The following is a 13,811-nucleotide window of genomic DNA, read 5'->3' as shown; positions in this document are numbered from 1 at the left end:
GATTTTAACACTGCCTTGTAATTTTAATACATTATAAGTTTTCAATTAATTGTAACTACAAGCACTAAGGATTACTCTATTCTAAAAGCAGTTCCTAAAGAATCAATGAATTGAAAATGTTTATTGCAAATACTATATTTAGAATATTGATAACTTCATTCTTTTATTTTCATTTTTAAGTCGGACGTGCTATATTAACACTTGTCAAAAGAAAACTACTGCTTTCATGTTGTGTTTATATAGTCAACTCTATCATCTTCTAAACTCGAAATGTTTTCTCAGCGAATTGTCGTATTCCTCTTCCTTTTCTGGTTCACTGCCTCTATTGTTTTCTATTACTACTTCAGACTTCTGGTTCTTTTCTCATCGAAATTCATATGCACTTTTGACACTTTTCTTACATAGCGAAGTAAAGATAAAGGGAATGCATTTTAATGAGGAATTTTTATTTTATTATCTAGTATGTTGTATGAAAATGGTATAAAAACACAGTTATTACCTGATTTACAAAGATGACTTACTATTGTGGTGGTAATTTTTTTGGTAAATAGGGTATCTTCTAACCGGAAGCTAAGTATTAATTTTTCGAATTATTGTGATTTATTTAAAGAATGACTTTAAAGAACAAAATTATCTATTATCAACCATGTTATACTTTAATGGTTGATAGTCATTTTTCAATAACTAATACACGAACATATTCTTTGTCGTTTGTCTGCTGTGACTTGTGTTCTACCTATATACTAAACATTTTCATATATTGAAAACGCCACATTCACATTACAAAATAAAGCTCATCAAAGTTGGATGAATACTAAAAACTGTATATAAGAACAAAGATTTAATACTAAAAAGAAAAATATACGTGATATGACCGAATTGGGTAATATACTATTCTAAAACTAGTTGATATTCATTAATTGTGTAGAAAACGGAATGATTTTTGGTAAATAGAAAATACAATAATGAAATGGAATTCCGTAGTAACTTGTATTGAAACAGACATGCTTAAAATAATGAACTCTGTTATCGAACTTTTCCGCCACAAATTACAGACCGAATTGGGTGTCTTCACTTTTGGACGCATGAGAAAAATATGGGTGCAGATGCTGAGGGATTCTTACATAAATATACACATTAACATCACTTAGAAAGGTTATTGTGCGGTCTATTTTCAGTTAGATTTGAATTTAAGTATTAAAAAAGAAATTCACATAAAAAATAATTAGAGATCTACAATACAAAGAAGTGTTAAATACTTGTTTATATATTCTACATTCATGGTCTACCATAATTTTTGTTTTTAAGGTCTTCGAAATGACTTTTAAAGAGCACAATTGAAACTGAAACCATGTCAACCCATGAATCTAGATTCGTCAAACCATTCGAATGATAAATAAAATAAAATAAAATAAAAAATAAAATAAAACTTCTAAAAGACGTACATTAAAATTAAGACAACGCCAAAGCAAACTGATAGTTAGTCAATTTTTTTTAATCAAGTTGTATGGTACAATATTTTTTAATGAAAGTTATATTGTTGAAGTACTGATGAAGAAGTGTGAAATGCAACCATTCATGGTCTTGACTTAATTTTTTAAATATTGCATTACATTTATTGTAAACGAAAAAGAAATGACAATGGAATTCACATTAAAAAGTTAAAAATAATTTTAATAAGTTAAGACGTTAGGTAAGAGAATAAAAAGTGGAAAATTTTTATGGTTCTATCATTGTTTTCAATTTATTTCGACTATAATTTATTTTCTCATTTGTATATATATATTTTTTTACTAATTTAAATAATTTAAAATTTCGACTATCACATTATGTAATATATTGTCATTATTATGTAAATTATATAATAATAAAATTATATACATTATGATATTATAAAACAATATATTATAATATAATAATTAGTATTATTACAATAACTATGTTTGCAAAATATAACAATTAAAACTAATTAACGATGAAAATATTTTTTATTATTTATCTAAAAATTATAAATATTTAATAATTATTTGCACATTATAACTGAGAACTTTCTTCAAAATCTAATTTTTCGATAGTTTTTATCCATTCACATGATTTTTTTTTCTATTTCTTTTTATAAATTTAAATGATGTTTCCCTTCACATTTCCATCATTTTATTTGCTCATTTGTATATAAATTTTTTTACTAGTATAAATTATTTTCTCATTTTCCATAATTTTTTTTACTCATTTAAATAATTTTTAATATTATTTTTATGATTTTTTACGTTTATTTTTTTACCTGTTGTATATTTTTCCATTACTTTCCTGCTCAATTTAATACTTTTTTCTCTCAAACATTCTTATAGTTTTTCTCTCAAACTTTTACTCATTTAATTAGTTTATTATTTTTTCCCTATTTATTTTTTTCGTTGATTTTATATACATAATTTGTATTTATACTAATATATATATATATATATATATATATATAGGAAATACCACTTTTAATAATTGTTTTAGTTTTTATTTTTAAATAGATCATTTTATTTTTTATTTATTTTGTAATAACTATTTTTTTAATGAGTAACTTTTCAATTTTTTTTTATTTATTCTTTTTTTTTCCTTTTAATAAAATGCAGGCACAGAGTGCCTTGCTAATTTTAATAATGCTATTTGGGAACTTTTTTGAATACTACTTATGTTTAAAATTAAAAATATAGTAAAAAGTTATGTTAATTACTCCCATGTGATATTTAACCAATTTTCCCCGATCAGTTTGGAATATGAATTAAATATTTAATCAATATAAAACATAAAACACTAATTACATTTCTTAGTTTATATTTATATGAAAGGAAGTATTACGTGGCATGAAAAATTAAATTAATTGAATGAATATTTTGGTGCCATGCTGAAAAGTAGAGTTCTAGTTCTAGCCAACCTCTGGTCCTTCAAATGGAAAATAGAGTTTAATTGGAAGGGATGAAACGTATAAAGAAAGATGAAGAATTAACTAAGCAAAGGGTGAAGGTGAAGCATAATCTTTATTAGATAGCAGTGTAGTAGCAAAGAAGAAGGACACATACATGCATAGTTATATAGTAAAAACATTTACATTATTGGTATTGCTACTTATTGAGTTATTGTTGTGGCTTGTGCTGAGTTCCACTCCCAGGAAGCTTCTCCTTAATTTTCTCCAATATTCCCTTCTTCTCATGACTATGATCATCACCATCATGATGATCATCACCATGACCATGACCATGCCCATGACCATGATGATGATCATGATGCTTCTCCTTCTCATAATCTTCAGCTATGACTTGTGTAGGGCCACCACCGCCGCCACCAACTCCGACGCCGGTGGTGTCTCCGGCAGTCTCCATTTCCTTCTGAATTGGATCCTTGGCAGCACTAGCAGGAACAGCACCGTACTGGTTCTGATAATGTGCCATTCTTATTCTAAGTTTTCGTTTAGTCATATGATATAATTATAAACCATAGTATATATGGAAACGGTTCAGGTGCCACGTCACTGTGCCTGCTACCAACTCTTGACAAATGTCTCTTCACATTGCTTCTGCGATAGCCACGTCACCATCTTAAACCTACCTGCAGATCTTTCACGAACTAAACATTTTCTCTTTTCCTTTTTTTTTTTTTTTTACTAATACAATACACATATAGTTTCACAATAATATTATTACTTTCAATATCACTCTTTTATTACATAATATGATTAATTTTTTAATAAAAATGTGATTTTTAGAATCACCGAATTATAGTTTCACAATTTTTTTTACCACTTTTTATTTACTTGTATATATATCTCTATTCTAAATAAAATAAAATAAAATATTCCCTTTTTCCATTTTTCCTAGAGCAGTTCAATTGGGTCGTCTGCTACTACATTTTTAGTTTGGGCTAATTCAGGTGTGGATTAGTATTTTAGCCTATCTAGCTTTTCGGATTCATTCATGGATTTTTTTAAAAAAGCCTTTCTAATACCATAAATCATATAATATTTTTTGAAAAATATATACGTAATATTTACATAAAACGACCACTTTTCTAATACATTGTGATTTTAATATCTAACTAATATTTTAGCAAGACAAAAAAGATTATTTTGTAATAAATAATTTAATATAAAATTATTTTAATTATTAATAATTTTTTTAATAAGTATTTTTACTCCAACTTATAACTCTACAACAACTTTTATTTTTAGTATAATATATAATTAAGGTTAAACTAAATGAATATACATAAATTATCTATACCTCTCACTATTAGTTCATTTTTAATGACTAAACATATTTTTTCAAATATTTTTTATTGTACAAAATATGAACATATAATGTACTCATATATTAATATTCTAATTAATCATAAAATATTACCAACTTATCAATAAAATGAATACAGAAATTTCAATTTACTCTTAAAACAACTTATTTTTACTCCAACTTATCAATTTCTAATGACTAATCATATTTTTTCCAAATATTTTTTACTATGTAAAATATGACCAAATCATATACTCATCAACATCCTAATTAATCACATCTTTTCACATTCAACATTATTAAACTTTGATGCATAAATACATAACAAATAACCTTTTTTAATGATTAAAAATAAGTAAAATTTAAATTTCTCTCAATATTAACAAATTTGATAAGAGATGAATAATTTTATTACGTTAATATTTTAGTTTACTATGACCTCAATGCATTTCAATTAAAAAAAATGAATTAAAAAAATATAAAAAATTATCATTGATTGACACAAGTAATAATACCTTGTATTTCTTAACCAACTAATTCAAGTTCAATTCTTGATATTGAATATTAAATAAATTACGTTAAAAAGAAAATATTTACTTTATATACATTCATAAACTTTAACAGAGATTAATTACTACTCTTGATAGAGAATATTTATTTTGTACGGATATCAAGGTTAAAAAAAGAAAAGGTGTACGAGCAGTCAGCCAATAGGTGTAGGCATTAAGCACCAATCATTTTACTTCTTCATGTAGTAACTAACCAAATCTTATAAGAGACAATTTTACAGAAAAAAGGATAAGACGAAAAAAATAGAGAAACTATAGTGGAACCCTTCACATAGGGAAGTATCAAGATGCAAAAGGAAAATAAAAAAATATTGAATTTACATGATTTTCCTCATCCCGTGGGAGAATCTGTACACAAGTTGGGGCTAGTGGTATACATTTACTGAGATCGAAATCATGTTCAGCTGGTTAGAAATGATCACTGCATATGCCTGTATCAAGTTGCATGCATGCATATCCTCAGATATCTTAAAAACCAACTGATCCTACTTTCTGCATCAAAATTACCAGCAAACTATGAAAAATGCCGGTAGTGAATTAAGTAGTGCCATTCTGTAGTGAGTCTGAGGAAGGCTTGGGGTTGAAAAACTTTGCAACTGCTTGATACAGATTCTCTTCCTCAAAAGGCTTTGATACATACCCGTCCATGCCACATTTTACACACTCATCGTATGTTGCCTGAATTACATCAGCTGTCATGGCCAATATAGGTATATGGTACTCATTTTTCCAGCCACTTCCTTCACCATTTATCTGTTGCTCATTTGCCCTTCTCTCCATCGTCCGAATGCGCCGAGTTGCTTCAAACCTGCAAATGTTATGATCCTTGTTAGATGCTTTATCAAATCCATCCCATATGAGGTGGTCATAATGGCAAGAAAAGTTCATCATACGAAATACTAAGTCTTCAGAGAATATAATATACAAAAACTTAGGAAATTATCATTTTATAATGCGATAGTAGACCCAACACATTTCAAATCTCCTTTCAAAGTTCTGGTTGTGGATGGCATCTAGCACAATAAATTTTCCATGGAGTAATTAATGTTCTATTTCAAATCTTCTAACATTGTATTTTGGTTTGCACCAAAGATATCTTTCAATCAATACTCAGAGACTCATTTCTTTCTAGGCGTAGTTATCATTGAAATGAATTTTGTCTCTCCCAAGAAAATGTTCTTCATACACATGACTTGAATCAAACTCCTCAAAACATGCTTGGGGAGGACCCAAAACTACTAGCAATTGTGCTGAATCTCGTTGATATCTTCTAACATGGTTCCTCGTTGACAATTCTTGCTCATGCATGTTACGTAAATTTTATACAAAAAATTGTACAACAGAGATAGGAAGAAAAGAAGTGAGATAAGATAATTGATGCAAACAAACGTACCCGTCCATTTCTGGCATTTGAATATCCATGAAGCAAGCATCAAAACTGTGAGGCAACTGAAGCATTTCAAGAGCAGCTTTGCCACTGTCAGCACATTTGACATCAGCTCCAAAATTTTTCAATGCACCTGCAGCGACCCTCCGGTTTACAACATTGTCATCAACCACTAAGATTTTTCTTCCACAAAGCAAGTTTCGTACAAAAGATGAACCATTAGGCTTCATGTCTTTCCCTAGCTGCCTCTTCTTCCCCGTTCCCAGAACTTGCTGAAGACAAGCAGCCACCATGCTAGCTCTTAGAGGCTTCATGATCACAGTATCACTGAAACCTGCAGCTTTAACTTTATCATATTCAGCATTGTCAATTTTGGTCGCAAGAAGGATCATTTGAGGTATCTTAAACATGTGTCCATTCTGTTTCCAGTCCAGTTGCCACACATTGAAGCTCCCATCCTCTCCACAAACCCATGAATCTTTCTCAACAAAAATAATATCCGGCTGAAATAATCTGCCACAGCCAAGAAGTTTAACTCGGTGAATGAACTGAACCGCACAGACATAAACAAAAGCTATTTTATTCCACATCTTCAAATGGTTTCTACAGACCAGCATATTATTTTTCATTTAAGGTCTAAATAGACAAGTCATCAACATGTCATGAGGATGTTCAAACTAAACTAGTATTTAGAACAACAATTATTCACTAAAAAAACACAATCAATATCTTCAAGTAATTAAAAAGAACCCGTCAATGCAATTTCTTCATTAAGTAGAACTAAGAATAATTCTGCATGACATGTATTCAAGTCTTCAGTTATAAGAAATAGTTGATAACACTCAATTATGTGTCATATGAAGATTAATGGAAATCCATAATAATCCAGAACCACCTAATAATTTCTCCTCCAAGGGAAAAAAATCATATCGCAACTTAGCATTTTATTAAGACAAGACTATGCTACATATATATGAAAAACCATAAAAATCTGGTGAGATGCTAGCTGGATATTCTCCCTGGTTTAATGACAGAAAATGCATTTTACTGTATTGCAAAAATCATGAATTAGTTCATAATTCATAAAGATATGTTAACAATAATTACTAAAATGTTGATACTGCGCTTGTTTATTATGAAATTCAGTTTCTTCATAATTGACACCAACACGGGAATTCAAATCTTACCCCGAAGTCAAAGAGCCATTTTTCCCACATAAAGAAACAGCCTTATAGATGTTATTTGCAACTTTAGCCTGTATCCCTAGTCTCTTCAAATGGTATCCAGTAACAGCTGCTCTAACAGGTTTTCCATCAACCACTATGGCTTTAAGCCCTCTATAACCTGAAGACAGTTCTTCCAAATTGTGTTTCTTCATGTCAGTTATTGAATTTTTCTTAACCGTTCCGAAATCTGCAGTAAATGAAAATGTGCTCCCAACCTGCGGGCGGCTTATGAAACTTATCTCACCACCCATTAGTTCAACCAAACACTTACTAATACTTAAACCAATGCCAGTACCACCATAATGTCTAGAAGTTGAGCTATCGGCCTGAACAAAAGGCATAAAAATCCTATCTTGCGCAGACACAGGAATTCCAATACCAGTGTCCTCTACACTGACTACCAAGGTGACTTGCTCAGAATATTCATTGGAGGCTACTTTTTTAACTGAGGCATCAATGAAAAATTCTTCATCAGCAATTAGATGCTTAAAATTATCCCAGATGTTCCTTTCATCAGCTGCTTCATATCCACTTAAAGTTTTGAAATTGTAACCACTAGACATATGCACAACTTCATCTGATCCTCCATTTAGAAAAGTCTCCATTTTTCCATTGATTGTGGACATCCTTTTTTCAGCTACATGGACTTTCACAAATATATGTCCTCTCTCAGTAAACTGCAAGATAATAATTGGTAATGTTATCAAAAAGTAGTACCTCTCTAATAAATTACTGGAAACAATATAGGAAATGTATGCACATAACATTAGAGGATTTAACTTTGAAAATTTTCAATTACTTTAACAGAGTTGCCAACAAGATTTGTTACTATTTGTCTGAATCTCCCAGGATCTCCCATTACTATGTCTGGAACTTTATCAGAAACAAACACTGCCAGCTATACTTCCCAACACCATATTTAGTCCACGCCAGAACAAGTGTGAATAGGAACCCAGAAGGGTGAAACAGAGGAAAATGAAATAGGATCAATGGTTAAGGAAATAAGAAATAGAATTATGAAATTCTACAACTCATATAAACCAAAATGACCTTCAGGCCTTCACAATCTGTTTGGCAACAACTAGACATACCTCTAAACCTTTTTTCCGAGACTTCTGAGAAAAAAGAGAAAGGACATCATCAAGTATGGATCGAAGGTCAAATGGAACTGCTTCCAACTCTAACTTGCCAGCTTCAATTTTAGCTCGGTCAAGCACCTCATTTATTAATGCTATCAGAGCCTTCCCACATGCTTGAGCAGTCTGAGCATAATCTAGTTGAGTTGAACTCAATTCTGTTTTTAGAAGCAGACCAAGCATTCCTACAGTAATATGATTATGGAGTTTAATGATAGCATCACAAATGAGAAAGTGGAAGGTATCAAAAGAATGTTACTTTTTAAGGGGGGATAGAGAATCTTGAAGTTACCTAAAATGCCATTCATGGGTGTTCTAATTTCATGAGAGACAGTAGCTAGAAACTGACATTCAAAAAAAATCAGTTTTAGTGGCCAGTGAGTAATCAATCAAAGGTACTAATGAACCATGCTAACAATATGCCAGGAAAAGCACCTGTGACTTGGCAACATCAGCTGCTTCTGCTCGGACTTTTAATACCTCCATTGCATGAAAATCATCCTCTACTTTGACAATATGATTTCCAGCACCATATAAGATATAACCCACTAAAAAAAGAATCACAAAGAATAAGAATGCTGTGGTAAGTGCTATCCAATTTGTTGGTGCCTTCTGGTGATACCTGTTCAAACACTTGATGATAAGCATGTGCTAACTAAACATTGAACCTCCTTTCAGAAACTATGCAACAGCCAGAAGCACCTACCTACATATCATTGTATGTTTCCTGTATGGATCTCCAAAATCAAGCTTACTTTCATGGATAAGAGACTTATCGCCTTCTTCATTTTGGTTGCCATACATGATTAAGGGATCCGTAGAGTTTGTGATATCAAATACGTTAACCAAAATTGCTTGGTTGCCAGCAAGTTGACCAAGTAAATTCTCCACGAGGGTCTCAACATCAAAGGATCCTCCAACATATCTGCTTCCAATTAAAAAGTTTATTGAACAAATCATGGCATTAAGAAGCTTACGCAAAACATAAAGGCATCAGATTGAACTACAAAGTTATCCAACTTATCCTACAGGTATTATATAGAAAGCAACTATGAAATCAAACAATAACAAAAGACTGGTAGCACAAAAGTAACAATTACAATGGAAATGAAACAGAAATGGCTATTACATCTTTCGATATACAGTACAAACAATGTAGCAGTAAAGGACACAATAGCCAGAGTGAAGTCTGTCTTTTATCATGATAAAATGACATGCAACTATCCACCAATGCTTTTCAAAATGCATCATTCACGCGATAATGCACCTAAGCTTTTAACCGCCCCTCGTCCTCTTGTCACTCATATGAGCCACAAAGACAAAAATCACCAAAACATTGTGGAAACAAACTTGACAAGCCAGAAAGGAATGAAACGAGGACATACCCTGCTGTTGCTTTAATGCGCTCTTGCATCGTTGGCTTTGGAGGGAGCTTAGACTTATAAACAGGAAATGTTAAAACCACACCAAGATGATGAGAACCCAACAGCCTGAAAGGACTAGTGAGAACAGCTTTCCCAGTTGCCCTAGCCCTCAAAATATTCTCTCGGTCCTCCTGCATAATTCGAATGAGATATTTTATTACAGTTAAAAAGTTAAAGACTGATAAGATAAGCAGAAACAATGTTAACAAGGTTTGTAGTTTACCTCCCCGGACATCATATCAAGAGATTCAAGGTAAGCGAGAGTTTCTTGTGCAAATATCACCGGTGCATACTCGTCTCTAACCTGAGAAGGGTCTCTTTCCATTGTCTTTATAACCCATCCATGTTGCTTTTCAAATGTTTCTCTCTCTGAGTTAACAACTCTTTGTGCATAGGCCACCCCACTGAGTAATGGCCGTTCAAATGCTGTCCTGGCTGTATACTCAGCAAAGGTTTCCTGATGAGCAATAAACAATAGTCAATATATACAAAATCCTAATTAGGAAAATTAGACACAACAATTAGATTAGAAGCATATGATGCAGAAATCAGAAATGTCAAAAAAACAAGCCCAACATGCCATAACAAGTTCCAAAATCCAAAGCAAAATGGAAGATCAAGCACACCAACCTGGTCAATGGCAGAAGGGGTTCTGTAGTAGTGGAAGGTTGAAACAAGGATGGCAAGGGCATGGACATGGTTGACACTAACACTGAATTGATCTTGCAGCATTCTTGCCCTTTGATCACAGAGGCTACCTAGCACCTCTTTCCTTCGGACTTTAGTGTCAGCATCCATTTTACTATAGATGCAACAACCAATTAGAGCCATGAGAAGGATCCACAGCATCAAAAACTTGGGAAGCCATGCCCTATGTGCCTGAATGAAAGTGTACTTTCTATTGCTCCCTGCTTGCTCATGTAACTTCGAAGTCACAGGATGGTGCCCCAGGCTCTTCATCTTCAAACCAAGACCCATCACCAACAACTTCTCCCTTCCCTTATCTTTCTGCCCTCTTCATTATCTATGAGAGATGGAAGAAGCCCCAAAAATAATTGCGGTTAGTGCTTATATAGGAGGACCTCACTTTGCTTAAAGTTGAAAGTACTCGCAAAAACTTAGACACTTTTCTCTGCGAGTTGGAAGAAAAAGGCCACAGAACAAAACTCCATGTATGGCATCATTGCAGCATTGTTTTGCGTAATTCAATACTCAGAAAGAAGAAGCAAAAGCAAACCAAGCACCATGAATGATTGACCAAATGGGCAAATTCTTTTCTTTATTTTCTCTTATTAAAGAAAGCTTATTTCAAAAACCACCAAAGAAAGAAAAAGAAAAACATCTCAGACAATAGACCCAGAATTTAAAAGAAGAAAAATTGGGAGACAAGCATGAGTCTCAAAAGATGTAAAAAAAAAAAAGCTCAAATTCCAAAGAACCACCTTGCCCTCCCCCAACAGTCAATATTAGTGTGTTTCAACAGAGTTTTGAGAGTTAAGGATCAGAATAAAAAAATGAAAGAGAACTCAAATCAATAATCATGCTGAGTAGGCGTGAAACTAGTGCTTGCTTAAGGACAAAGAAGAGCACGTTCAGCCTCTTTCCTCCATTTAATAATCAAAGCCAGAGATTGACCCCCAAAAAACCATACACACACAGCGAAGCACACAACCCAATGAGAAAGAGAAAGAGATGAAAAGGGAGGGTTGTTGAGACTTTAGAGGAAAAAAAAAAAACAAAAACCTTGTTTACCTGTCTGTACAAGAAAGAGAAGAAGGTGGATGTACAATGAACAATTGGAACCAGTTTGGTCTTGATCTGTGTGTGCCTCTCTCTCTCTCTCACTCTCTCTCTCTCTCTATATGTACTTGTTTATTTTTTATACCCTTTATTATTGTGTGTGGCTACTTTTCTTTTCTGTTGTTTACTTTTTTTTCTTCGCTATAACAAAACTAAATCGAATTTTCACGATTTTCCCAGATACGCTGTTGTCTCCCTTCCACTTCACACACAACACAACACACAAATATAGTACATCAGCCAAGTCAAGCCCTCACAGTCTCTCTCTCGCTCATTCCTTGCAATGCTAATAATCTTCTTTTCACACCAACTGTGCCTCACTTTCTCCTTCCCAAGTTATAATCTTTTTCAAGTCCATGATAGCTTCACAAGAAACCCAATCTTTCTACTCAAACAACAACTACAAAGTTTGGAGCTTTGGTATGAATTGTGGAGTTGGAGAGTGAGTGAAGTCTGAACCAGGAAGCAAGAAGCATGAAGCATGAAGCATGAATCAACCTTGGTGTCGGAAAAATTGAAACTTTGAAAGCTCCCACTTGCCGCATACAACTCTTGACGAGCATGCAACTGGAATGAATTTATTATTTATATTTTCACCCACCTGGGTCTTTCTGAGTGCATCGTTTGGTTGTACTTTTTCTGCATTGGAACGTTAAGAATTGTAAGAGGGAAGAGTGAGGAGAGAGAAAACTGGAAACTGGAAATCGCCATCACAAATCTGAGCGATAATGACATGCCGACAAGGCGCGGATCTTATTCCTGTGTGAATTACCCAAAACACCCTCGATATATAAACCTACATTAATTACTTAATTAATTAATTAGTTGGCTTATTGTGACTCTCCTATTGTGGACTCATACCTTCCATTTCTAATCTTCTGTTACATTCATTTTCTAAACTGTTAATTTAGTTCTTTTTTGCGCTTCCAATTTTATATAGGTAAAGCTTGCTTGTTATTTATAGCAGTTAATTTGTAGACATTGATGTTAAAGATTATTTATATACAATAACCAATTTTAAATACTTTTCTTACGGAAAGAGGGAACCAATCTGAATATAGCATTAAAAAATATGTGTTGGCCATATATACTTGTATATTTGCTAAATTCATTTCAATCCACTTTTTGTTAAATTGGACGCATTATCCTTGTAAATGAATTCTTAAATGTGGTATTTTTTTTAAATCAAACGTACACTTGTCTGGAATTTAATTTTATTTAAATTTTTTATTTTTTTTAAATTAATTAGACCAAAAGTGTCTTTACCCGTGAACATCGGTTTAATTGGTTGGTACAAATGTACTTTTTCCTCCCTTGTGTTCCACAGCCAACTGTATCTAAAGTCAACTATTATTATTATTATTATTATTATTATTATTATTATTATTAAGTAGGAGACTATAATATAAACTATGCATTTTATCTAAACTTTTCCATTTTGAATTCTTAAAATTATTATTCTTTTCAAATGTTATATTCTCAAATTTATTTAATTCTAACTATTAAAATCTACTTCACTCTAATGTCATTATAATTTTGATAAATAAAAAAATATAAATTTGTTTAATTATTTTATTGGTCTAAAAAATGTTATTTAAAAAATTTAAGTCCACTCCAACTAGCTTGTTGGTCTAAATTTATCAATGTTCCATGACGCCGATCAAATTCTTGTGCATCATTGCAAAATCGCCGTCAAAATTAAAAAAAAATGAATTTTATTACAAGGATGCAGCTATTTATACTCTCTGTTATCTTAGCTTAATTCTTTTTCAATAAAATAATATTTCAATATATTGTACAAATACGTGTATCATTATTATGCAATACAACCCTGCCTGACCAAAGTAACTGCCTCAACATGTTTAATAATGATAAATTTTAATTGGTATTTCGTTTTTATTTTCTCCTCTCCTTGATAAAAGCATGGTTACATGTTACTTTACAGAAGTTTGTAGTTTTTTATAGTCCTAATCTTCTCTTGCATGTGGGTCTAATAAT

The 13,811-nt window shown here is 32.0% G+C and overlaps 1 protein-coding gene across 1 annotated transcript; it reads right to left on the bottom strand.

Annotated features, from left to right (window-relative positions):
- Positions 1 to 4,988: 4,988 nt before the first annotated feature.
- On the bottom strand, positions 4,989 to 12,502 carry LOC109803427 (histidine kinase CRE1). Its single transcript, XM_020365001.3, has 12 exons — positions 11,766 to 12,502; positions 10,644 to 11,037; positions 10,237 to 10,470; positions 9,975 to 10,144; positions 9,296 to 9,514; positions 9,025 to 9,211; positions 8,882 to 8,933; positions 8,545 to 8,774; positions 8,253 to 8,351; positions 7,415 to 8,130; positions 6,234 to 6,740; positions 4,989 to 5,648 (listed from the first exon to the last, which is right to left on the bottom strand). Exons 2-12 carry the CDS (start codon positions 10,989 to 10,991, stop codon positions 5,378 to 5,380), a joined length of 3,033 nt encoding a protein of 1,010 aa, XP_020220590.2. The 5' UTR covers positions 10,992 to 11,037; positions 11,766 to 12,502; the 3' UTR covers positions 4,989 to 5,377.
- Between the last annotated feature and the right edge of the window lie 1,309 nt (positions 12,503 to 13,811).

The sequence above is a fragment of the Cajanus cajan genome, chromosome 2 (genome assembly GCF_000230855.2).
Source record: "Cajanus cajan strain Asha chromosome 2, NIPB_CcT2T_4, whole genome shotgun sequence".
Classification (NCBI taxonomy): domain Eukaryota; kingdom Viridiplantae; phylum Streptophyta; class Magnoliopsida; order Fabales; family Fabaceae; genus Cajanus; species Cajanus cajan.
This window is presented reverse-complemented; position numbering and strand designations above follow the sequence as displayed.